Source organism: Anolis sagrei, chromosome 3 (genome assembly GCF_037176765.1).
Source record: "Anolis sagrei isolate rAnoSag1 chromosome 3, rAnoSag1.mat, whole genome shotgun sequence".
In the NCBI taxonomy this organism is placed as follows: Eukaryota; Metazoa; Chordata; class Lepidosauria; order Squamata; family Dactyloidae; genus Anolis; species Anolis sagrei.
Genome location: NC_090023.1, coordinates 263,845,737 through 263,872,451, shown reverse-complemented (window position 1 = coordinate 263,872,451; position 26,715 = coordinate 263,845,737). Strand labels below are relative to the sequence as shown.

Here is a 26,715-nt window from a genome sequence, read left to right as displayed (position 1 = left end):
TGAACCACTCGTTCCTTCAGGTCAGCACTTCAGCTGGCACAAGGGTTTACCCATTGAGTTCATCTGTAATCAAAGAGCACTCCAAACCCAACCAATGATAGACCTGGACCTGACTTGGCACACAGAACCCTCATGACCAACTGAACGTACTGAATGGGTTTAATGCCACTGACCCACCTTAGTGGGAGTTGTAATTCCCACTAAGTATGCTCTGGAGAGCATACTGAACCCCACTGATTATGCATCTAGAGCAAATTTGCCCAACATAATAGACTTTCAGGGGATTAACCAGGCATGATGGGAGCAGTAGTACACCCACAACCTTATGCATTTTGCAAAATAAAAAAAAATGACTTCTTCTAATAACCCGGGGAACGCCAGGTACCCAAGCTAGTCTATATAAATAAAAATGTAATGTTCGTTTGTGGGATTAACACAGCTCAAAAACCACTGGACGAATTGAGACCAAATTTGGACACAATACACCTAACAACCCAATGTATGTCCTTCACTCAAAAAAATGATTTTGTCATTTGGGAGTTGTAGTTGCTGGGATTTATAGTTCATCTATAATTAAAGAGCATTCTGAACGCCACCAACGATGGAATTGAACCAAACTTGGCACACAGTTCACTCATGACCAACAGAAAATACGTGAAGGGTTTGGTGGGCAGTGTCCTTTGGTTTTGGAGTTGTAGTTCTCTTACATCCAGAGATCACTGTGGACTCAAACAATGATGAATCTGGACCAAACTCTACACAAATACTCCATATGCCCAAATGTAAACACTGGTAGAGTTTGGGGAATGTAGAATCTTGACATTTGGGAGTTGTAGTTGCTGGGATTTATAGTTCACCTACAATCACAGAGCATTCTGAATCCCATCAACAATAGAATTGGGCCAAACCTCCCACACAGAACCCCCATGTGGGCCACAGCAATGCGTGGCAGGGGATGGCTAGTATTTATATAAAAATACACATACATATAGAACTATAAATTAACCTAAGAATAAACTCAGTCAAAATTAAAACCAGCTACTAAATCCTTGACTTAAAACTCCACAAACAGTAACCAACTAGAATGCTAACACACTAAGGAACTCAATGGCCAGGAGCCCTATGAATCTTGGTGGCCATCTAGAAGCAGTAATAGTGGCCCAGTCTGCCCCCTTTCTTCCAATTTGTTTGAGCAACACACAACACATCACTATTAAAGATGTTGCAAACTGAATTGTATTACTTTGGATTGTTGCCACGAGGGCAAAATTTCAGGGTGACTAGGATAGAACATCAGAATATTAATTGCCTGTTAATTTTTTCAATACCTGGAGACCCACATACATACATATACATATTTTAATAATGATTTTTGTAGGAGAGAGAAGAGGGGAGAGGCTGAGGACAGAATATCCAACCCAACTCTCCCATAGTTGGTTGGAAATATTGAAGAGGGAAGAAGAGGCAGCAGAATGGTGGTGATCCAGGAGCCTTTGAGTGCTCTGCTGGCGATTCTTCTGCTTCTATACTTGATGAAAAGATGGTGGTCACACCAACATTACCCTCCTGGGCCTCTTTCTCTTCCCATCATTGGAAGCATATGGCGAATAAGGTTTGGGATTGGATTGAATGAAAGAACAATGATCAAGGTACTTCTTTCTAAATATGCAACAATAACTTATGGATCTGAATCAAAGGATTATGAAGATAACTATGTTTTGTTTTTGTTTTTTTGCATTAACTGTGAGAAAAAACAATTCTGGGCTAGAAAAAAGTTTGATATGGAAAATTGTTACTAGTATGTTTGATTGTAGCATGGTAATACTATTAGTTTATCTCTTTTTGCCAGCTTGTAAATACTATGTCATACAATGTATTGTCGAAGGCTTTCATGGCTGGAATCACTAAGTTCCAGCCAAACTCAAGAAGAGTTTGCTCCAGGCACAGTCAGCCCATTGTAAGCTAATCAAGGTGGTCAGTTGAAATATTCACACCTAGCCCAACTGACAAAAGTCCTTTGTCTCACCCTGGTCATTCCACAGATATATAAACCCTTTTTCCTAGTTCCAACAGACCTCACTACCTCTGAGGATGCTTGCCATAGATGCAGGCGAAACGTTAGGAGAAATGCCTCTAGAACATGGCCATATAGCCCGAAAAAACCCACAAGAACTATGTCATACATCTCTAGAATCTCCTAGATAGTAATGCTTTTGCATGTTGCAGGTGCAGTTCAAAAAGTAACGTTTTCCAGCTCTGCTTTATGCCCCCAGGATCCCCTTGTGCAGTTGTTCTCAACCTTCCTAATGCCGCAACACCTTCATACAGTTCCTCATGTTGTGGTGACCTCCAACCATAACATTATTTTCACAACTGTAATTTTGCTGCTGTTATGAATCGAAATGTAAATATCTCATATGCAGGATGTATTTTCATTCACTGGACTAAACTTGGCACAAATACCCAATATGCCCAAATTTGAATACTGATGGAGTTGGGGGGGATTGATTTTGTCATTTGGGAGTTGTAGTTGCTGGGTTTTATAGTTCACTTACAATCAAAGAGCATTCTGAACTCTTCCAACGATGGAATTGAACCAGACTTGGTACACAGAACTCTCATGACTAACAGAAAACACAGGAAGGGTTTGGTGGACATTGACCATGAGTTTGGGAGTTGTAGTTCACTTACATCCAGAGAGCACTGTGGACTCAAACAATGATGGATCTGGACCAAACTTGGCACGGATACTCAATATGTCCAAATGTGAACACTTGTGGAGTTTGGGGAAAATAGACCTTGACATTTGGGAATGCAGTTGCTGGGATTTATAGTTCACCTGCAATCCAAGAGCATTCTGAACCCCACTAATGATAGAATTGGGCCAAACTTCCCACACAGAACCCCATGATCAACAGAAAATACTGTTTACTTATGTCCTTTTGTGACTCCTCTGACACCCCCACACGACACCTCCAGGGGTCCTGACCCCCAGGTTGGGAAACACTACCCTAGTGATACAAATAGTGAATACGCAATGAACAGAATGCAGTGTTGAATGGGAATGTTTCTGTGCATGCAATTAAACTTGATGCATCCCTTTCTTCCACATAAGCAGCTGTTGGTACATAGCATGGGCTCAAGGTAATTAAAGTAGTGTCAAAAAGCATTACTTCAACAGTGTAGATCAGGGGTCCTCAAACTAACACCCGGGGGCCAGATACGGCCCTCCAAGGTCATTTACCCGGCCCTCGCTCAGGGTCAACCTAAGTCCGAAATGACTTGAAAGCACACAACAACAACGGCAACAATACTATCTCATGAGCCAAAAGCAGGCCCACACTTCCCATTGAAATACTAATAAGTTTATATTTGTTAAAATTGTTCTTCATTTTAATTATTGTATTGTATTGTAAGTGTTTTTTGCACTACAAATAAGATATGTGGTGTGCATAGGAATTCATTCATGTTTTTTTCAAATTATAATCCGGCCCTCCAACAGTTTGAGGAACTGTGACCTGGCCCTCTGTTTAAAAAGTTTGTGGACCCCTGGTGTAGATGCACCCCGTTCTTGCCCACAGATCTGCTATGGATCATCCTCCAAACCCTCAGAGCAATTTTCATGATTTGGGAGATATCTTCTTTCTTCCCAGTTCTACAAACAGAAACTGTTTCATCTGCTGGATTGTTGTAGATTTTTTCGGGCTATATGGCCATGTTCTAGAGCAGGGGTCCTCAAAGTTTTTCAACAGAGGGCCAGGTCACAGTCTCTCCAACTGCTGGAGGGCCGGATTATAAGTATAAGTAAATGAAATAATAAATAAATAATAAATAAATTATAATTAAGAAAAAACATGAATGAATTCCTATGCACACTGCACATCTCATTTGTAGTGCAAAAAACACTTAAAAACAATACAATAATTAAAATGAAGGACAATTTTAAGAAATCTAAACTTATTAGTATCTCAATGGGAAGTGTGGGCCTGCTTTTGGCTGATGATATAGGGTTGTTGTGGTTGTTGTTGTTGTGTGCTTTCAAGTCGTTTCAGACTTAGTGTGACCCTGAGCAAGGGCCGTGTAAATGACCTTGAAGGGCCGTATCCAGCCCCTGGGCCTTAGTTTGAGGACCCTTGTTAAGAGGCATTTTCTCCTGATGTTTCGCCTGCATCTATGACAAGCATCCACAGAGGTTGCTTCTTAAAATAGTAGTATAGAAATTAAAATATGTTCATTAATGGTGGGTTACGCAATCACAGCTCATCTAAGTGTCTCCACTTTTTAAAAGCTGAGAAAGCTTGCACTAGCATTATAACCTGTGGGTTTATTTGATATCTGTGTCAAGCAGGGTGCAGCACAGCCAGTGAAATATGTGTTTGTATTAGAAAGCATATACATATTCAGAAAGTTCTTGACTGAAATAGTTCATAACATTTCTCCTTCTTGCTGTAATCCAAATGGCAGATGTCAAAACAGTATGGAAATGTTTTCACTTTGTGGTTGGGGGATATGCCAATAGTACTACTGTCTGGATTTGAAACTGTGAAGGAAGGCCTGATCGATCACTCAGAAGAATTATCAGGACGGGCAAGCAGTCCATATGTTAAATTTATAGGAAAAGGAAAAGGTAAGTTTCCTTGGGCCTTGCACTCTTAGGTAGCCCCTGTGCTTTTTGGGGTGGCATTGCTTCACTAACCAAAAAGAAAAGACTTGGAAAACAGTCCTACACAATGAACTGAGAGCACAGGTATAGGCTATGTGAATGCCAAAATCCTTCCCTCTCTGAGTCATAGAATCGTAGGTTTGGAAGAGACCACACAGGCCATCCAGTCCAACCCCCTGCCATTCAGGAAAAGCACAATCAAAGCACTCCTGACAGATGGCCACCCAGCCTCTCTTTAAAAGCCTCCAAAGAAGGAGCTTCCACTACACACTCAGAGCTTCTCCCTTCCCGTCCCTCGCCTTCTTCGCTGGAGCCACTTCTCCTGCCACTTCACTGCTCTTCACCAAAGCTTAATTCCTCGATGCTGCCTTGCTCTTCTTTTAGTAGAATCTTTAAACATCTTAGAGTTATCGTTTTAAATAAAGATTAACATAAACACTAAACTCTTGGTCCACGTATTTTTTCTCACTGGGAATGGGAATGCGAAGGGGAGACATGGTGCAATCCCCAGAGCCTCTCGTATCCAACTTGCAAATACTACATCTAGTACTTCTCCCTCAGCAGAGCTGCTAAATACCATGGACCTGGAGGCAGAATTCAAAAGAGAAAATTGGAATAACTTCACATCTTTTTAATTCACTAATTATGTTGTAACACTGGAGAGAGATAAGGGTTGGTGGGGAACTTTTTTCCTCCAACCACAGACTTTTGCCTTCAAGGTTGTGATTTTGATAAGGCTAAATGTTTCGGCTTTTGAAAATTTCGAGATTGCAGAATTCTTGATAAAGGAGGCTCAATCGATACATCGTTGGTTTTGAAATCATGAACAATGTCTAGATGCATTGATATGGAGCATAATAAGCTTACTTATTTTATTGGGGTTGAATTTTGTGAGTAATAATTGCATATTGATTTTGGGTGTCCACAGGTATTACGTTTTCAAATGGAGACCTCTGGAAGCAACAGAGGCGGTTTGCAGTGGGTACCATGAGGAAATTGGGGACAGGGAGAAAAAGCATGGAAAGCCAAATAGAAGTGGATGCCCAGAAGCTTGTAGAGATATTTGCACGTGAAAAAGGTATGTAATACTATAATAATAATAATAATAATAATAATAATAATAATAATAATAATAATAACACTTTATTTATATTCTGCCCTATCTCCCCAAGGGGACTCAGAGCAGATTATAGTACACATACACGGCAAATATTCAATGCCGTTTTGGATATACAGAACAGGAAGGAGGTATGTTGTGTTAACAGCTTTTTTTTTGTGCCTTTGGGGGTTGTGCTTGAATGCAGCCACAGGGGGTGCTGTCACTCCATCCTCCATGACAAAGAGCCATCAGGACTTCCTCCTTCCTTTTTGGTTGCCGGAAATGTTCTAATCTTTTTTCTTTATGGTGTGTAAAATACCTCCCCTTGCTTGTTTTAGCAGTACCTAATTTCTCTTCTTACAGTTCAAGCTGTTTTTGAACTGCTTAGGTAAGCAGTAAGCTGCACTGATAGTCAGAAGCTCATGTCGACCCAGGGCTTTGAACTGGCAACCTTTTGGTTGGCAGATCTTATCATTGCTGGTGATTTATCAGCTGTGCTAATGCCTGGCCCGGATATTATGTTGGTATGTCTCTCAGATTGCATAAATCCTTGTGTGGTCTGTACTTGCCATTGGTGTAGTGTTTGCCAAGAAGTTCTCTTTCTCCAAAAGGAAATCCAAATCAGAGTATTAAGAAGTTGAACTGATATTAATGGAACTTCATTTACAGGACAGCCATTTGATCCTGCATTGCCTATCATCAATTCAGTCTCCAATGTGACATGTATCATGCTTTTTGGACACCGGTTCCCTCTTGAAGATGAAAACTTTAAGGAACTGATTGATGCCATTGAATGTACCTTCAAATTTGGAGGATCTCCCGTTCATATTGTAAGTAACACTTGTTAATTACATTCTATTAAATAGATCATCATAAGATTCCAAGTCTTTAAGAACACTCAGAGAACGCTTGCAATAGTGTTGAATTTAGTCAAGGGAGAAATCTTCTTGATGAGTCACATCTTTCTAAGTGAATGAATGCTTGACCCGACATCCAAGACCCAAGATTGAGCCTGCTTTGTGGATCAGTTAGAAAGGCCCTCTTGGCTGGATTTCATTATCTGTATCTTAACTTGCTCTTGCTGTGTGCATTCAGAGATGGGTTCCCCTTAGTCCCTTCCCATGTTTCCCATATATTTACAGACAGTGTGCTGGTACGTCTGTACCAGGAGCTCCAGCTTAATTTTCTGTTTTAAGTGTTTGCATGCATTCCAAGGTTTCAGGGATTCTGCAAAAAGGTGGCTTCTTTTGGTTTGCAGTCATATGGCAAGCCACCTGTCTATCATTATTAAGTTTGGATCCGCCCCTTCTCCTAGGGAGATGGGAAGGGAAGAGGGGGCCATTTTTTAGTTAGTCTTAGTGAGGAAAGCTAAGTTAGAGGACATGGACAAGCTTCACCTTCAGAAAGGCTTCATTTCTCAAGACGTTCCAAGGGAAAATTCCCAAAGCTCTGGCTGAGAGCTTGCAGCCTCTCAGCCTTACAGCATCTGAGGGAAACAGCCCTAAAGTCTTAAAAACATCCAGAGGGAAAACAGCTTTACAGACCCAAAGAACTCCAGCTGGAGAATCTACAAGCTTTGTCTGGTAGGTTTACTCGGTACCAAGACGCAGTTTGGAATCGGTAGTAGATCCCACACCAACAAAGCTTAGATAACAGACAGCCTGGGAGAGGTTAAAAAAGGGTTTTCCTCTCAAAGTATAAGAACAATGAAGAAAGACAGTTGCCTGTTCCTTGTGGACAAGATTAAGGAAGCCACCATTTGATTTAAAGCCTAAGAGCATTTGTTTGACTCATTGAAGCTTTGAGAAATATCTGTTTAATTTGTTCAATAATAAAGGACTTTGTTTAACCTTTCAAGTCATCTAAGGACCATTTCTTCAGGAAAATCCTTGAGGGCCTCTTTTGTGGCTTCCCACTGGGCACAAGGTGCATGTCCTATTTCAAAAGACAATTATTACAGGCCCAGTGCGTGACAGAACAGACAGTGTTTCCTGTCAAATTGCTTCAATGTATCAGCACTCTGAATTCAGTTTTCTATAAATGTAGTCATCATCATCATTGGTGATCCCTTGTGTCTGAGTATGATGGCCTTCCAAATGTTGTGTCTTGGTGGTGGGTCTGTAGGTTACTGTAGAGATCTATTCTTGACCTGCATGTTCTTCTACAGTGAGGACATCAGTGTCCAGGTGGAGGGCAGTCCCAGTCAGAATTGGCTTGACGCGCCTTCCTCTTGACACATTTCTCCATTTCTCCCTCCATTCATGCCTCTTTAAATTCCACAGCATTGTCAATAACAGCCGACCTCCAGTTAGACACTCAAGAGTCTGGACTTCCCAGTTATCAGTGTCTATGCCACAGTTTTTAAGATCGGCTTTGACCCATCTTTAAATCAGTTTTCCTGTCCACCAACATTTTGTTTTCCAACTTGAGTTGAGAGTATAGTAACTGCTTTAGGAGACGGTCATCAGGCATTCGGACAACATGGCTGTCCAGCGAAGTTGATAGTGGGGGATCATGGCTTCAATGGTCTTTGTTTCTTCCAGTATGCTGACATTTGTTCGCCTGTCTTCCCAAGAGATTTGCAGGATTTCTTGGAGGCAATGCTGATGGAACTATTCCAGAAGTTGAGTGTGATTACTGTAGATGGTCCACATTTTGCAGGCGTATAACAGGGTTGGGAGGACAATAGCTTTACCTTGTATAAACAAGCACCTTGGGCTCCCTATGAATGTCCAGATCCTCAAATGCTCTCTGCTTCATTCCGAAAAACACTGCACTCGCAGTATTGTAGTAACTGTAGTAAACGGAGTACAAAGTAGTAGTGGGAGGGGAAAACTGGAACATTTGAAAAGCAACCAAGAAAGTGGGTGAACACAGAATTAATTAGGAGCATGCCTTCTAATTAATTGAGAATTTACAATGAGTTATGTAGCAAGAGCAAGAAAATTAAGCAGGAAGGGAACAAGTCTCCTTTCCTCCAAGAAATGTAGTGATGGCAAAGGGCTCATCTAAATCAACCAGCTAACTTTAAACTGTGGTGACTGAACTATGTACATTGCAAAAGCATGCTGCAGTGATTTTAAGGAGTTTAAACTGTCTTAAATTAAAATGGGGAAAAGTCTGGAATAAACCCCTGAATGCATTGCAGTGCTGCCACAATATAAGGCACATCACACAATGAAACCAACTCTGTGATGTGAACACCGAATGCACTGATGTATATCGGAGACAACAAAGAGCATGGCTAGGCCTCGGTTGGCCAACTGAACCCCTAGGATAGGTTGTTGCAAACCTCCACTGTGAACTGTCACTTCAGCTTATGTTGCACATTCCCCAAGCAGGAAATTGCAAAAATAATATATTCTCCACAGCTGTCAAACTGTGAATATGTGAATACTGTGGATTCTAGAACTGGTTTGAGCCCACCTTCCATGGTTAATGTCATCAGCATCCTGGTCTCAACCCTGTTGAGAAAATGGCAATCCAGTCATCTGCACAACAAAACGAGTTTCTGCCAAACCAATTTGAAACCAATCAAAGTGGTCAGTGTCCAAAGCAACTTACATGTGTCAAACCTGTTTTGACTGATGGACTGTGTTGTCTCCTCCATATTAATAATAGGCCTTTGCTTTCCTCCATTGTAGTTGTTTGAATTGTTCCCATGGATACTGAAGCGTCTTCCAGGGCCTCACATGAAGGCACTAGAGAGCATAAAGATTATGTTTTCATTAGGGAAAAAGGAAATACTTAAACATAAGAAGAAACTGTCCTCTCGTGAGCCACAGGATTTCATTGATCACTACCTTCTTCATATAGAGAAAGTAAGTATCTGATGTGTATCCAAGTATAGGCAGCCCCAGAGTTACAAACATCCATCTTACAAACAACTCATATGGCCTCATCAAATGCGATCTCATCCTACGTGGGTGGGGTGATGGGGTGGTGGTGTCTTCTTATCATTTCTATTCATTTTAATGCTGGAGTACCATGATACCCATCAATCGGTACAGGACTGCTTCCAGTGGATTTTGTCTTGACAATAAATAGAAACATTAGACTTGTGAAGTTGGGGAAATATCAACTCCACTGCTCTCTTTTCACACAGATATAACTAAAACTTGGTGTTTTAAGGTGGGATGGGAACTATTGTGAAGTTCTCAATTTACTATGTAAACAGAAGGTCTCTGAACGTTACACTTGAAAGATGATTTCCCCCAACTTCTCCCCCCTCCCCTTATTGAATGAGGTCCTTAAGGCTCATACATACATGCAGGATTAAAAACAACATTGAGATGTAGCTTTGTTATCAGTCATAATTTATACTTCACCGTTAACATTTTCAGGAACAGAAGAACGATCCTACCTCAATATTTGATGAAGATAACCTGGCTCACTGTATTAGTGACCTCTTTATTGCTGGAACACATATATCTGCATTGTTTATGCAATGGGCAATCCTCCTTTTGACAAATCGTCCATATATCCAAGGTAAGAAAGGTCTTTGTGTGCAGAAACATGGGGAAATTAGATTCAGCTTCTCCTCTAATAATGCCGCCCACTAATGAGATTGAACATATGAACGGTGACGCAACAGGTTAAAATGCTGAGCTGCTGAACTTGCTGACTGGAAGGTTGGCGTTCAAATCCATGGGAAAAGGTGAGTTACCACTGTTAGCCAAAGTCTTAAATGTCTATTTAAAATAGGATAGAAATGTTATGCTTGGATTGAGGGAAACCAGTTTAAGATTTCAATGGCATTTTGGAAGAAAAGCAGAACAAAAATGTAATCAATTGAATGTGATTTGTGAATCATTAGACATTTCAATTAAGTATAATACATCTTTATCAAATTCTTCATTTTGTCAAATAATCTGTAATATTCAAAATTCAGCTTTCATCCTTTTCTGTTTATTTCCTCAGATAAAATCATCAAGGAGATAGATGATGTGTTGGGTTCCTCTTCCATCTGCTATGAAGACCATAAGCAGCTGCCTTATACTAACGCTGTGTTTCATGAGATCATGCGTTACAGATATGTTGTGTTAATAGGGACCGGAAGGCAAACTACTAAAGACGTGAATATAGGGAGTTTTTTCATCCCAAAGGTACAGATTACAGTTTGGACTGCACTTCTGTATCCCAAAAACAAGGAGGTTCACAAGTTGGCATTTAGGGAGATGTAGATCCACGCACGACAGAGCAAGCATGGTGTAGTATGCGAGTGTTGGAGTATGATTCTTGAGACTAAGGTTTAAATCCCCATTTGGCCATGGAAACTCACTGGTGAGCTTGGACATGAAACACTGCTCTGTCTCAGAAGAGGGCAAAGGCATAAATGCTCTAAATAAATCTTTAAATCCTTTGGGCCCCTTCTACACTGTCATATAAAATCCAGATGCTTTGAACTGGATTATATGGCAGTGTAGACTCATATAATCCAGATCAAAGAAGATAATGTGGATTATCTGCTTTGATTATCTGGATTATATGGCAGTGCAGAAGAGGCCTTTGTTTTATCTATTTGTTAGCTCATCATCCAACAAATGGTTAAGTGATTCTATTTGAGTTAAGACTAACCAAGAAGAATTTCTGCCATATTTTGGACCTTTTTGGATGATCCACAACTATTCTTACACACCTTGATCCATTAGAATAGCATTGTCTATTCCCACTGTACATTACACAGTAAGGCATATGTTGGAAGAGTGATGTAACACAACCATCGTAGTATTAGGTGAGTATAAATTTACATTGTGCAAGCCTCAGCAACTGCAAGATACATGGTTGGGCTATGATAAGCTATTAAATAGCCCATTCCAACTAAATATTTGTTTTCCATTGTTTCTATCTTTCAGGAGACAGTTGTTATACCCGATATGTATGCTATTCTTCATGATCCTCAGCACTGGGAGACTCCTGAAGAATTCAATCCTAATCATTTTTTGGACAAAGATGGAAATTTCGTGACTAGAAAGGAGTTCCTGGTATTTGGAGCAGGTAAACATACTCTCTCAGTATCATAGGAAAGAGGCTTGGGACTGAATCAGTATGAACGAAAATGATTTGTAATATTTGGTGGTCCATTTTATATAACCTCCAAAAACAGAATGGGGAAGAGAAAAGCTGACCAAAATGCATTAAGGGTACCCGATTGCAAAGACAATCCAAAAGGCTAAAAAAAACTCCACAGGAACAAGACCCCTTGAACAAGGTTTCCATGGCACATGAATTTGGTTTCCAAATGATTCCTGATCTAACAGGTTTCCCCTTGAGGCAAACCTTATATCTCAAAACTCAGGAATTGGTTTCGCTTCCCTCCACATTTCCCCTGTATCAGATGAAGCCTTTCGGAGTGACGTAAACACTGAGTTTGCTGTCGATCCTGGCTAATCTCCAACCGCCTATTCTTCAGCTCCCTATCTGGCTGCTCATTAAAATTCCCAGGTGTCAGATTGTTTTCTAAACCCAAATCTCCCGACCTCACAGAGAGAGGGAGTGAACCATCATTGCTAGGCCCAGCAGGAATATTCTCATGAGAAACTGCCCATTGCACTGGGGCCTCTCTGTCATTGTCTGCCTGAAAAGCATTGACCAAACCATCTCCATCTTGCACCTCAGCCTTGGCACCATCATTTCCCTCATCATTTCCCACATCATTTCCTACATCAGGATCCTGAAACACAAACACAGGCTGATTCCCAACACTCTCTTGCGGTTTGTCTTATTTTAAAAAATGTTATGGTAAAAACTTAAAAGAATTGCAAAAGATCAGTAGATTGGTGAATGGTTTTGAAACTTGGCCGGCCTCCAGTTGTAAATGGGGGCTAAAATTGATGTACGTTTCATGCAGATGGGTCTTAAAATGACTGAGGACTGAGCCTTCAAAGTTTCTATTGTAGTCAATGGACCGAATCTTTGCCAAATCAAAACAGCGATGCCCCTAATGAGTAGAGTAACTTCCCAGTAAAAAGAGTGAGGGGTTAGCCTCGGCATGGGCAAACTTCAGCCCTCCAGGTGTTTTCGACTTCAACTCCCACAATTCCTAGGGTTGGGAAGGCAATAGCTTTATAATCAAGTCAATCTTCCACTGTTTGTTCTCTGGTTTAATTTTTTAAACTTTATATTCTATTTTGGACAATTGATACAAGCAGCACTTTAAAGGGAATGTGACTGGAATGATGATATGGCTGATGAGACTGTTTTACTGTTTTAATGGTGGCTTATGTATTGTTAATTATGCTTTTATGTCTAATTGTGGTTTTAATTTTGTAATTTGTTATGTAATGGCTTCTGAATGGGGCCCATTGTAAGCTGTCCCGAGTCCCCCTTCGGGGGTTGTGAAGGGTGGGATAGAAATGCGAGAAATAAATAATAATAATAAAAAATATTTTTAGGGAAAGTGTTTACCAATGAAGTGGTTGTAGGCTTGCTTCTGCATCGTTTACTCCTTCCTCTCTGTTTCTCACTATTCCCTTTCTGTTTGGCAGTAGTAATAAACATTGCTGTTTACATTTAATGTGTTCTTCCTAATGTTTAAGCAGAATTGCTTCTCTTCTAATTTGAATCTGATGAGTTCCTTTGAGATGGGGAAGTAGACCATGGCTTACACATTCATAGCCCAATTTTCAGATTGTCCTCTGTTTACTGTATGTGAGACATATTCATTTTTTGCCTTTATTTCCCTTGCAGGGGCTCGGCTGTGTTTGGGAGAACACATGGGGAGGATGCAGTACTTCCTCTTCTTGACCAGCCTGTTGAAGGCGTTCCATCTCCAGCTGCCTCCAGGAGTCAAAGAGCTCAGTGAAGAAATTGTAATAGGAACGTTGCTGTCACCCAAACCTCACAAAATTTGTGCTGTTCCTCGTGAAAGTTCATCAAAAAGTATCCAAAATGCAATAGACTCTGAGTTAACCAACTAGCACTCATAGGGATTGAGATGCAGAATGAATGTTGAGAGTTATTTTTGGAAACAGGTCTGACCAATATTATACCTTATACTACACCATGCCATAAACTCTGTAATTATTTGATATTAATCTTGAAATACAGTAGTTGAAATTAAGACAAATAAAGATAAACCTACTTTAATGTAGTAGAGTTTTCCTGTATTATAGATGCATTTTAACAGTCATTTAAAGTATTTTTGCTGGTTGCTTGAAAGCTCTGATTGGTTTTGTTTTGGTTAACTGAAAGTCTACTGTAATTCCAACGGCTTACAATTTAATCCTGTGATTTTAAAGGAAATTTACTCTTCATTTAATGTTCCGAAGCTTCTTCCCCACTCACAGGGCCTGAAGCAAACTTGACTCATAAGTCTATCATAATCATAAAGAGATTTTGTCTCATTCTGTTCTACTGCCTTTGCATCAATTGCTCAGTTGAAAGAATCCCTGCTGTGGATGAATGTAGGAGAGCTAGTGTAGTACAATGGCTTGAAGGTTGGACTGGTTCTTTGAGGCCCCTTCCACAAAACTGAATAAAATCTCACATTATCTGCTTTGGACTGAAATATATGGCAGTGTGGACTCAGATAACCCAGTTCAAAGCAGATATTGTGAGGTTTTCTGCCTTGATACTCTGGGTTTTATGACTGTGTGTATAATTGTGAAATAGAGGGAGAAAAAGTGGAGGCAGTGACAGACTTTGTATTTCTAGGTGCAAAGATTACTGCAGACGCAGACTGCAGCCAGGAAATCAGAAGACGCTTACTTCTTGGGAGGAAAGCAATGTCCAATCTCAATAAAGTAGTGAAGAGTAGAGACATCACACTGGCAACGAAGATCCACATAGTACAAGCAATGGGATTCCCCATAGTCACCTCCGGATGTGAGCGCTGGACGATAGGGAAGGCTGAGCGAAGGAAGATAGATGCTTTTGAACTGTGGTGTTGGAGGAAAGTTCTGAGAGTGCCTTGGACTGTGAGAAGATCCAACCAGTCCATCCTCCAGGAAATAAAGACTGACTGCTCATTGGGGGGGAAGGATAGTAGAGGCAAAGATGAAGTACTTTGACCACATCATAAGAAGACAGGAAAGCTTGGAGAAGGCAGTGATGCTGGGGGAAATGGAAGGAAAAAGGAAGAGGGGCCGACCAAGGGCAAGATGGATGGATGGCAACATTGAAGTGACTGGATTGACCTTGTAGGAGCTGGGGGTGGTGATGGCCGACAGGGAGCTCTGGTGTGGGCTGGTCCAGGAGGTCACGAAAAGTCAGAAGCAACTGAATGAATGAACAACAACATGACTGTGTTGAAGGGCCCTGAGAAATCAGATTTCAAATCCCACTTGGCTATGAAACTCACTGAGTGACCTTGGGAAGCCATACTCTCCCTGACTCAGAGACAGAGAACAATCTCCATCGGAACAAATTTTGCTAAATTTCAAACAACTTGAAGGCACATTGCAGACCACAATAAATAGTGGGGGTATCCGAGCTTGATAAGACATCCCAACTGTAGCAAAAGCTATCTCCAGATAAGTGTATGTATCAGCAATTGGTTAAATGGATGAACCCAGAGGGTGCTCACCAATGCTTCCTCTTCATCCTGGAAAGAAGTGACGAGCGGAGTGCCGCAGGGTTCTGTCCTGGGCCCGGTCCTGTTCAACATCTTTATTAATGACTTAGATGAAGGGTTAGAAGGCAGGATCATCAAGTTTGCAGATGACACCAAATTGGGAGGGATAGCCAATACTCCAGAGGACAGGAGCAGGATTCAAAATGATCTTGACAGATTAGAGAGATGGGCCAAAACTAACAAAATGAAGTTCAACAGTGACAAATGCAAGATACTCCACTTTGGCAGGAAAAACGAAATGCAAAGATACAGAATGGGGGATGCCTGGCTCGAGAGCAGTACGTGTGAAAAAGATCTTGGAGTCCTCGTGGACAACAAGTTAAACATGAGCCAACAATGTGATGTGGCGGCAAAAAAAGCCAATGGGTTTTTGGCCTGCATCAATAGGAGCATAGTGTCTAGATCTAGGGAAGTCATGCTACCCCTCTATTCTGTTTTGGTTAGACCACATCTGGAATATTGTGTCCAGTTCTGGGCACCACAATTCAAGAGAGATATTGACAAGCTGGAATGTGTCCAGAGGAGAGCGACTAAAATGATAAAAGGTCTGGAGAACAAGCCCTATGAGGAGCGGCTTAAGGAGCTGGGCATGTTTAGCCTGAAGAAGAGAAGACTGAGAGGGGATATGATAGCCATGTATAAATATGTGAGAGGAAGCCACAGGGAGGAGGGAGCGAGCTTGTTTTCTGCTTCCCTGGAGACTAGGACGCGGAACAATGGCTTCAAACTGCAGGAGAGGAGATTCCATCTGAACATGAGGAAGAACTTCCTGACTGTGAGAGCCGTTCAGCAGTGGAACTCTCTGCCCCGGAGTGTGGTGGAGGCTCCTTCTTTGGAGGCTTTTAAGCAGAGGCTGGATGGCCATCTGTCAGGGGTGATTTGAATGCAATATTCCTGCTTCTTGGCAGAATGGGGTTGGACTGGATGGCCCATGAGGTCTCTTCCAACTCTTTGATTCTATGATTCTATCTGCTATTAACATTTGTCTGTGGCACCTTCAAGACAGGACCTATATCCCAGGAGCGGATCCCAGGTTTTCTGCATTAAACTGTATTATATGAGTCCTCACTGCCAGATAATCTGGGATAAATAGAAAGCCTGGGATCAGATCTTGGGATATAGGGCCTGACTGGAAGAGCCCTAAGAAGCAGTATGCTTGCTGCCCATCAAATTGGGTAGAACTATGCAGAGAAGAAAAAGAACATGAAACTATGAAGTCAATACGGACTTTAGGAGGGTCTCCCCAGTAAGAGAGACCCCTAGGACCGCACCAAAGAGGGCCCATGACCTTGGCGAGCTGTCAGAGAAGCCTGATTCCAGCAATTTTATTAATATTAATAATTGAAATGAGACTCTTGCCAAGGCGAAAAAGAGGCATCGAGGTTTAATGAGCGATTCAGCTGAGTCGGATGCAAATAGCTCACCCACAAGCATACCAGTACATTGATCAGAGGCATATTTATAGCAAATTCAAAGTTGCAGAGTTCAAACTCCCCGCCCCAGCTTCCCCGTTGTTCCCTGCCATGATTGGGTGATGGGCAAACAGTTGGGAGGAGGCCCTCCTGCCCCTGGTGCCTCTGGACCAATCAGGAAGCTCCAGTGGTTCGTAGGAACCAATGGAGAGACCTCTGCCACCTGGTGGCGACAGCCAATCAGGAGAGATGGAGGCGGGATGAGGGAGCACAAAGGAATCTGGGAAAGGAGTAAACAAAGGAAATGCCATGTGGCCTGAGACAAAGCAGGGCTGCTTTGAGTGTTATGAATCAACATGTGTCCTGATCCTTCCTGGCTGTGAGAAAGGAGAACAATGATGGCAGCCTGAGGTTAATGCTAAGTAAACAAAAGCAGAGGGAAGATTTCCCCTTATCTTACAGAAACTATTGTCAAACAATTCTTTACTCTAGTGGGCCATATTCCGATGCTAGAGATAAGAATCTCCTTCTTTTATCCATGCAAGTGTGTCTTTGGCGGGAGGTCTCAGTAATCACTAATGGCTTTTGTTTCTGAAGGCCAGGGGGTTCCCTTACATATTTCTTTGGAGGGAGAAGGGGCAAAGGGTCAGGAATACAAGGAAACATAAAAACCATATAGAAATTATACACAGGGAAATCATATGCAGCTATCTTCCCATCCAAGACCCCAGAGAGAGATTAATAATACCAATTATAAAAAGCAGACGATATCAGGACACAGCATGAATTCATAAGTTGTCTTGAAGAAAGTTCATGGGTAGAGAGCGAGTCCTTGAAAAGAGTGAAGACCAGGAATGTAGCAGAATTCAAAAAGCCACCAAAGGGAGTCTATGGAGTTCCACTGGGCCAAGACGCAAAGCCCTGCAGCGCTGAGATGGAAGCCAGTCCCATGGTCCTTGGAAAACTCCAGCTCTCTCTCTCGAGAGAGAGGCAGAGACCCCCAAGGTCTAGCTATTCCCAAAGTTTCATGGGGTCCTCATTGTTGTTAAGGCCTTGGCAAATTGACCAAGACTTAACCCCTATTGTGCAGTCTGGTACCTTTGTCCTTTGCAGAACTATAAGTCACCATCCCTTGTTGGGGGGGGGGCATGCTCGACGTCAACTAGACATCTAGAATGCAGGACTGCTGAAATGGCCCAGAGACCCTTGATCATCTTGGTCACCCTCCTCTGGACAGTTCTAGCTTATCAATATCCTCCATGATATCTCCCCTTCCACACAACTGTATAAAATCCACATTGAACTGGATTATATGGCAGTGTGGACTCAGATAACCCAGTTCAAAGCAGATATTATGGATTATCTGCATTGATATTCTGGGTTATATGGCTGTGTATCAGTTGCCCGAAATTGGACACAGGATTCCAGGTGAGATCTGACTTAAGTAGAAAAGGATGATACTAGTTTTTCCCTTGATTTCAACTATATTGGTGCAGCCCTTTGGAACGTTCTTACAGAAAACAAGAACTAAATGGAATTCTCACCTATCTGTGTTGTGGGCTGGCAGCTTCCATGACTGCATGACAGCCAATGTGCTTCATTCATTTAGTACAACTTTTTAATTTTATTTTATTCTAAAAAATATATTTGTATCATTTTAGTTTTATATGTCTAAAATATGTAAAGAAAATAAAACATAATTTATTTTTTTTCAACTACAACTAAGCACCTATTAAAAATAACAAAAGAGAAAGATGAAATCAAAATGGTTGTTGTTCCTTCGTTCAGTCGCTTCCGACTCTTAGTGACCTCCTGGACCAGCCCACGCCAGAGTTCTCTGTCAGCTGTCACCATCCCCAGCTCCTTCAAGACCAAGCCAATCACTTCAAGGAACCCATCCATCCATCTTGCCCTTGGTCGGCCCCTCTTCCTTTTTCCTTCCATTTTCCCTAGCATCATTGTCTTCTCCAAGCTTTCCTGTCTTTTCATGATGTGGCCAAAGGACTTCATCTTTGCCTCTACTATCCTTCCCCCCAGTGAGCAGCCAGACATTATTTCCTGGAGCATGCCCTCTAGACACGCTTCAGATGGTTGCACACTCCACAATTATATTATGATGATTCCATTGCTAGATATTTCTAATACCTCACCAAAACTGCAAAGCTCATGTTTCTGCAGATTGTAGTCATGGCAGCTGAAGTGGAAACATAGCAGTATATCTATCTAAAATGCTGAGGTATGTATTCCTGGCCCCTTCCACACAGCTGAACAAAATCCCACATTATCTGCTTGGTATGCTTGTTTCTTTGGAGGAAGAGTGCCCTCTCAACATGCTTCAGCAACCAAGCATGCTTTCACATTCCACAATTATACTATGATGATTCCATTGCTACATATTTCTAATGCCTCACCAAAACTCATGTTTCTGCAGGTCGTAGTCATGGCAATTCTGACAGGTCATTTAACTGTCTGTCTGTCTGTCTGTCTATCTAGCATTAGGAACATAATTTGAACAAATTTGTTTGGGAATTTTATTATTTATTTATTTATTTGGGGTTCTTTTACCCCGCCCTTCTCACCCCGAAGACTTACAGAAGCAAAGGCACAATTTGATGCCTGCAGTACAGAACAATCAAGACACAAAATTACATCAATTCACAATTCACACTAGTTCATGCATTATACCAATAAAATCAATAAAATCAATAAAACCAATACAAACCCAATTCCTCCTCTTACATGGTCAGCGATCGCTAACTCATAGTTCTAGTTTTCCGTTCTACTTCATCAATCCTGTTGGTCTTACTCGCCTGATTGTCTTATTTAATTGCCAGATTGCGCAAAGGCCTGGTCCCATAACCACGTCTTCACCCTCCTCCTAAAGGCGAGGAAGGATGATGATGCCCTGATTTCCCCCGGGAGTGAGTTCCACAGGTGAGGGGCCACCACTGAGAAAGCCCTGCTCCTCGACCCCACCAGCCTCACTTGTGACAGTGGTGGGGTCGAGAGCAGGGCCTCCCCAGATGATCTCAGACTTCGGGGTGGGACGTAGAGGGAGATACGTTCGGACAGATACACTGGACCGGAACCATACAGGATTTTGTAGGTCAAAACCAGCACCTTGAATTGTGCTTGGAACTGAACCGGCAACCAGTGGAGCTGGCACAACAGGGGGGTGGTATGCTCCCTGTATGTCGCTCCAGTGAGCAGTCTGGCTGCCGCTCGTTGGCCTAGTTGAAGTTTCTGAACAGTCTTCAAGGGCAACCCCACGTAGAGCGCATTGCAGTAGTCTATTTGGGATGTAACAAGAGCGTGGACCACCGTGGCCAGATCAGACTTCCCAAGGTACGGGCGCAACTGGTGCACAAGTTTTAATTGCGCAAAAGCTCTCCCGGCCACCGCCGAGACCTGGGGTTCCAGGCTCAGCGGTGAGTCCAGGATCACTCCCAAGCTGCGAACCTGAGTCTTCAGGGGGAGTGTAACCCCATCCAGCACAGGCTGTAACCCTATACCCTGTTCGGCCTTATGACTGACCAGTAGGACCTCTGTCTTGTGTGGATTTAATTTCAATTTGTTAGCTCTCATCCAGTCCGACACAGCAGCTAGGTCTGGACAGCCTCCTTGGTGACAGGTGAGAAGGAGTGACAGATCTGGACATCATCTGTGTAGAGATAACATCTCAATCCGAAACTCCGAATGATCTCCCCCAGCGGCTTCATGTAGATGTTAAACAACATTGGGGACAGGATCGAACCCTATGGGACTCCACACGACAACGGTTGTGGGGCCGAACAGGTGTCACCCAGTAACACCTTCTGGGACCGTCCCTCAAGAAATGACTGGAGCCACTGCAAAGCAGTACCCCCAAGACCCATGTCTATGAGGCGTCCCAGAAGGATACCGTGATCAACGGTATCGAAGGCCGCTGAGAGGTCCAGCAGCACCAACAGGGACACACTCCCCCTGTCCAGCTCCCTGCGAAGATCATCTACCAAGGCGAACAAGGCCTTGGGTCTGAAAAGGTTGTGCACCTGTTTCAATGTTATTATCTTAGAGGTGAACTAATGTAATTACGGTATATACTTGAGTATAAGCCTAATTTTTCAGCCCCCTTTTTAGGCTGAAAAAGCTCCCCTTGGCTTATACTCGAGTAAAGGTTATTTATTATTTTACTCTGTTATTAGTATTATTATTAGAAGTATATTAGTTTAATTTCATGTATTATTTTACTCTCTTTATTATTATTACATTTACAGTATTTTACCCTATTTTTATGATTATTATTACATTTATTATTTTACTTTATTATGGCATTTATTATTTTAATCTATTATTACATTTATTATTGCATTTCCATTATTTTACTTTATTATTATTATTATTACATTTATTATTTTTCTTTACTATTGTTGGAAGGATATGTAAGTACATTTACATTGAAGGTTAGAATAATGATTTAATCAGAGTTGGGAAGTCTTATCTCAAATTACAGTTTTATGTAAATATTCAAAAACATTTCACCTACTGATGCCTCAATTAATGTAATTTTATTGACATCTATTTTTATTTTGAAATTTACCAGTAGTGGCAGCATTTCCCACCCTCGGCTTATACTTGAGTCAATATGTTTTCCCAGTTTTTTGTGGTAAAATAAGGTGCTTATATTCGGGTTGGCTTATACTCGAGTATATATGGTAATTTAATAAAATGAGAGCACTTGGGTGGAATCTTGATCACATTGGGAAATTAATTAGGCTGTCTTCTCTGAATTTGAAAGTATAGAAAAATGTGATTTCCATAGATGCCCATAATCAAACATTAATATGGACGCCTCTTTTGCCTTTTGCTTTGATTCTAAATTCTCAGTCCCTGGGGATTCTGGAGACTGGTGTCTTTTCAAGCAAATGCAGATCATGCATAATACTGGATGTGCCGTCACACCCAGACACTATAAAATTAAAACTAAGATGTGCTTCTCTCTTTGTCTGGGTGAACCGCTGGTGTCTTTCTTAGAAGCTCAAGATTTTCAGCAATGGAGGCCAGTCCAGGTTTTGAACACCAAACAGAATATTTATTTCTCAAAGTCTTTGGCAGACTTGGCACAGCTTGTTGAAGTTCCAAACAAAACAGTCAATTTGTAAAACCATGTAGATGTTCTTTCCTTTCCTTTTCCTCCAGCTGCTAAGTTAACTTCCCCCAATGGTAGAAAATCCTGGGACATTCTACCCTAACCCTGAGCCGCTATGGTTAGAAAGAACAGGTCTTCCCCTATCTAAGCTCAAGGTTAGCTTTGGAGATGAAGTAATGAAGTCTCTCTATCTATCTATCTATCTATCTATCTATCTATCTCAATATGTTTCTCAATAAGCTTCTCTATCTAACTCAATATCTCAATTGCTACTCTATTTATCTATCTCAATATCTCAATTGCTATTCTATCTATCTATCTATCTATCTATCTATCTATCTATCTATCTCAATTGCTACTCAATACCTATTCTATCTATCTATCTATCTCAGTATCTCAATTGTACTTACAATGGTTTGTCAGAGCTGCCTTAGCTTGACCTAACAGCACATCTGAGGCTTTTTTCTAAACTGAAGGAGGCAGGGGAGCTTCCAAAATTGAGATCTCATCCCCAGGAAAAAGGGCGGTCTCTAGACCAAAGAGATACTTTTCTAAACCAATAGCTGCAAGAGGCTTGCAGGCAGACTTCCCGCCTCTGTTAATAATTACCTTTTAGGGTGCTGCTGCAACACTGGGGGAAATGCAAAAGGATGTTATTTTATGCAAGTAAAAAGCAATGCAAACCAAGTTCCTGGAAGATTGAACACTGGAGCTTAAATTTACTGTGCGATCTTGGGTGTTCTCTTTTTGCCTGCCCACCTTCAGCAGAGGATTGATGGGGTGGGAAGTGGGGAAAAGGAAAGCAAGTACATTGCTTTGTGTTCCTTGGAGGAAAGCAGGAAAGAAATGGAGCAGATAAATGATAACAAGAAGAATCCTTACTTCTTCCAAATCTATTTCAAGGAGGGGAACAATACATCGAAATCAGTATATGGAAGAGAGAGGGGGGGAAAGATGATAATTTTATAAGGAATAAGGGGGGAAATAAAAATGGTGTTGTGCATGAGGAATTGCTTTTTTCAAAAATGTGTGTACTTGTTTCAATCTCAAAAGAGGGGCAAGAATAGTCAGAGATCAAGATCCTATATCAAAGAGAGAGAAAACGAATGCACACTCACAAAATAAGCAACTCAGTGTTCATAAGTAATGTGTGATGCATATTCATGCATGATGCACACATGTGTGAACATTGCATTGTGTATCTTCACATGGGCTACGTGTCTGAAGGTACAACACACATTTGCCCAATAGCACCACATGTGTGCTTCCATTTGAACTGGACACAGAATTTGGAACTTGCATAGGACAGAAATGCCAGTCATTTCAGTAGAGGAATGTATACCTCCAGAAGAGGGGAAAAAACTCTTGGGACATATTAACAGTTTCCTATTGTTTTTATTTTCCACAGGTGCCATCCAGTCTCATTCTTGAAATCTGCTGGGCTTCCTTTCTTCTGGCTGTGTCCCTGCCCTCTCCCGCCCCTTCTCTGATTATATGTCACATCCAGTCTCATACAGTTGATTTTAATTTATTTCTACTAAATATTCAGGACTTAAAATTAAAATGGCAGAATTACCATAAAAGCTAATCATAATATGTGCTCCTATAAGCAATAATTATCTATTGCCACAATGAAGCAAGTACTTTTATATATGCTTCATGCATTTTACAAACTGATTACACCAAGCCCTATGAGAAGTGACTTAGGGGGCTGGGTATGTTTAGCTTGTCAAAAAGAAGGTTAAGATGGGACACAATTGCCATGTTTATACTGATTACAGCCAAACATTTGAAAGGATATCAAGGAGAAGAAAATTAGTTTTCTGCTGTTCTAGAGGTTCAGGCTACTTCCACATAGCCATTTATTCTGATTCAATATGTGTATCAAAGAAGTCTGGTTCATTCCAGTGCCTACAAAGGCACCCTGCAAAGTGGATGCAAGCTTCCAGGGAGTTTACAATGCTTCCATGACCCAGAACTATCCAAGCCTAAGAGTATTTCTTTTTCTTAGCTTCATTCTGAAATATGCTGGTTGAAAACAGTGTTTGTCTACAGAAGAACCATTTAGCATTCCCATGGGAAATCTGCCTTTTCCTTGCTGGGGGGGGGGGGGGGCGCAATTGTTTCCCTTTCCTCCGAGCTGTTTATCCAAGTTCCGTCTGCAACTCCTGAAGCTTTAACCCCATCATGACATATCCTCATAATGCATCTTCCATTTTTTAGGACTACATAGAGTGATCAACTTTCATTGCATTTTATACGGTGAGTTTTCTAAACGCTTTCTGGCTGGATGAAGGTTGGATGTCGCATTGGGGGAGAACGTTTTGAAGGTGCCCCAACCTTGAACTAACTTTAAGATGGATTATAGTACCGTTTCAACACCACAGCCTAAAAACGAAACCAGTTTAAAACCAAATTTTTCTGTGGTTACCCAAGTCTAATAGAAAGGCATAGATGCTGAGTGCAGTCCTAGTTTGAGCTGTCTGTTGGGGCACAATTCATCAGTTTGTCCCAATTGCAATTTCTAGGAACTGCAGAACTCTCCGCTGAGGGTCAAACCAATTTGAAGGCGGGGGCTTCCGCTGCCCTCGACGACAACCTGTCGGTCTTCAGTCCTGCCGGCACAGGGGTTTAACCTACTACGCCACCGGGGGCTCCAATGTGCTAAAGAGCAACCTGGAAGAGATTGTAGAGGGCAGATATGTCAGGATCGCCATCTGGACAGGGGAGTCAAGCGTTCTGCCAGAATAAAAGAAATTTTAATAAAAGAATTTCTCATGGGAATTGGAATGCTTTTGCTTAGACTCTTGTGAATAAATAGGGTTTCTGCAACCTTGTCCTTTAGTGAGTTCAATGTCGAAGTTCAGGCCTATACCATGTATTCATGTTATGCTGAGATTCCTGTGATTTCCTGCTCCAGATTCATGTAAATGCTGAGATATTTTGTGTGGACTGCTTTTCTGATTCCTTGCAATGGTGTTGGGACAGGCTCAAGTTTGTTTCAGGTTTTTCAAGAGACTTTGGCTTGTTTCTTCTGTGGATTTAAGGACTATTTTCCTGTGAACCTTTCTCTGGATTTAAGAACTAAATTGGCTCTCCTTCCTTGAACTTTGGTGCGGTCCTAGGGGTCTCCTTTACTGGGGAGACCCTCCTAAAGTCCGTATTGACTTCAAGGTTGCAGGTTCGAATCCGGGGAGAGGCGGATGAGCTCCCTCTATCAGCTCCAGCTCCTCATGTGGGGACATGAGAGAAGCCTCCCACAAGGATGATAAAACATCAAATCATCCAGGCGTCCCCTTGGCAACGTCCTTGCAGACGGCAAATTTTCTCACACCAGAAGCGACTTGCAGGTCGCTCCTGACACGACAAAATTTTTTTTAGCATATTCCTTTCACTTTCCCTATCTACAGATTCAAGCGGGTTCCTATCAGGCTCTCTCAAAACAACTCGGCCTTGGGAACTAGGCATCTCCAAATCCTGTCTTTCACTCTGGCTACCTGTATTTTCTAGGGCATCTACTGCATCCTCAAAACCCTGAGAATGTACAAAGTCCTGTTTATTAAAATCAAACATAGAAATCTCTGCAGAGTCCTGCTCTGAAGGGTACTGAACATCATCATGTTCTTGAGGCACAGAAACAATCCCAGGCTGGACTCCTACAAAGACAGGGAGGCAACATTATGTAGTACAATTAATGTTGGACTAGAGGAAAAGAGATTCCACCTAAATGTTAGGAAGAACATTCTGGTGGTAAGATCTGTTCAGCAGTGGAGAATACAGCTCTGGAGTGTGATGGAGTCACCCTGTGCTGATGCCAAACCACCTTCCAGAACCCTTACAACAGCGCAAATTGTATCCCCTCCTAAACTCCATCCCGCCAGTGCCAATGTACCTATTAAACTTGCTATCTGCCAAAAGGAACTTCTCTCCCTGGATCCTAAAGTTCCAGCCCCTGTTTCTTCCTTGATGACCCTCAGATCTAAGCCCAGTTCTAAGCCCAGGACAAATGGATGCATTAGGTAAGGCCTAGAAGGTCTCTTTGACCAGATCAGTCATGATGATTCATGCGAGTGGCCCAGGAGTGTTCTCTACTAAGGGTTATCTCCTGGAATATTGCGGGCTGGGCAAATAAATGGGTCAACAGCCTCTTTAGGAATTATATCTCTACCTTCGATGAGATCATTCTGCAGGAAACTTGGGCCATAGATAACATTGCTCTAAATGGCTTTGTCCCTTATTCCCTGAATGCCAGCCGGCTTAATTCAAAAGGCCGGGCGATGGGGGGCATTGCTATTCTAGTGTCCACCTCATTGTTGACCTACATTAACACCTTGGACAAATGGACCTTGGACCTACTCTGGAGGTTTTTAAGCAAAGACTTTGGGCTGAGTTACATGTATTTCTTGCATTTCTTTACTTAGGGTGGCCAGGCTAAGATCATACGAGGAATTTAATTTAAGCTCCAGTCCAGCACCTTAATTACAAATTATCTGCATTTCCTTCAGAAGAACCATCTCTTTAATCCATAGGGACTGCCGATTTAGAACTCTATTTTCAAAGCAAAAGGCAAAAGAGGATACCCATATTCGTATATGTTGTTATGACCACCTATAACTAATTTCCCATCCTAATCATTACTCATGTAAAATGTGATCTGGACCCACCCAAGTGCTCTCACTTTATTAAATTAATTTATTACATTTGTTTACTTTTATCATGTCAGAAGCAACTTGAGAAACTTCAAGTCTGGTGTGAGAGAATCGACCATTTTCAACGCATTGTCCAGGGTATGCTCGAATTTGTTAACATCATATGGGATGCTTCTCTCATTTCCCCTCA

General features: G+C 41.7%; 1 protein-coding gene across 1 annotated transcript; it reads left to right on the top strand.

The window, feature by feature from the left end:
- Positions 1 to 1,440: 1,440 nt before the first annotated feature.
- Positions 1,441 to 14,131, top strand: LOC132769831 (cytochrome P450 2J5-like). The gene is made up of 9 exons (XM_060766763.2): positions 1,441 to 1,649; positions 4,465 to 4,627; positions 5,592 to 5,741; positions 6,432 to 6,592; positions 9,407 to 9,583; positions 10,106 to 10,250; positions 10,683 to 10,867; positions 11,618 to 11,759; positions 13,452 to 14,131. Exons 1-9 carry the CDS (start codon positions 1,473 to 1,475, stop codon positions 13,679 to 13,681), a joined length of 1,530 nt encoding a protein of 509 aa, XP_060622746.2. The 5' UTR covers positions 1,441 to 1,472; the 3' UTR covers positions 13,682 to 14,131.
- The last annotated feature ends 12,584 nt before the right edge of the window (positions 14,132 to 26,715 follow it).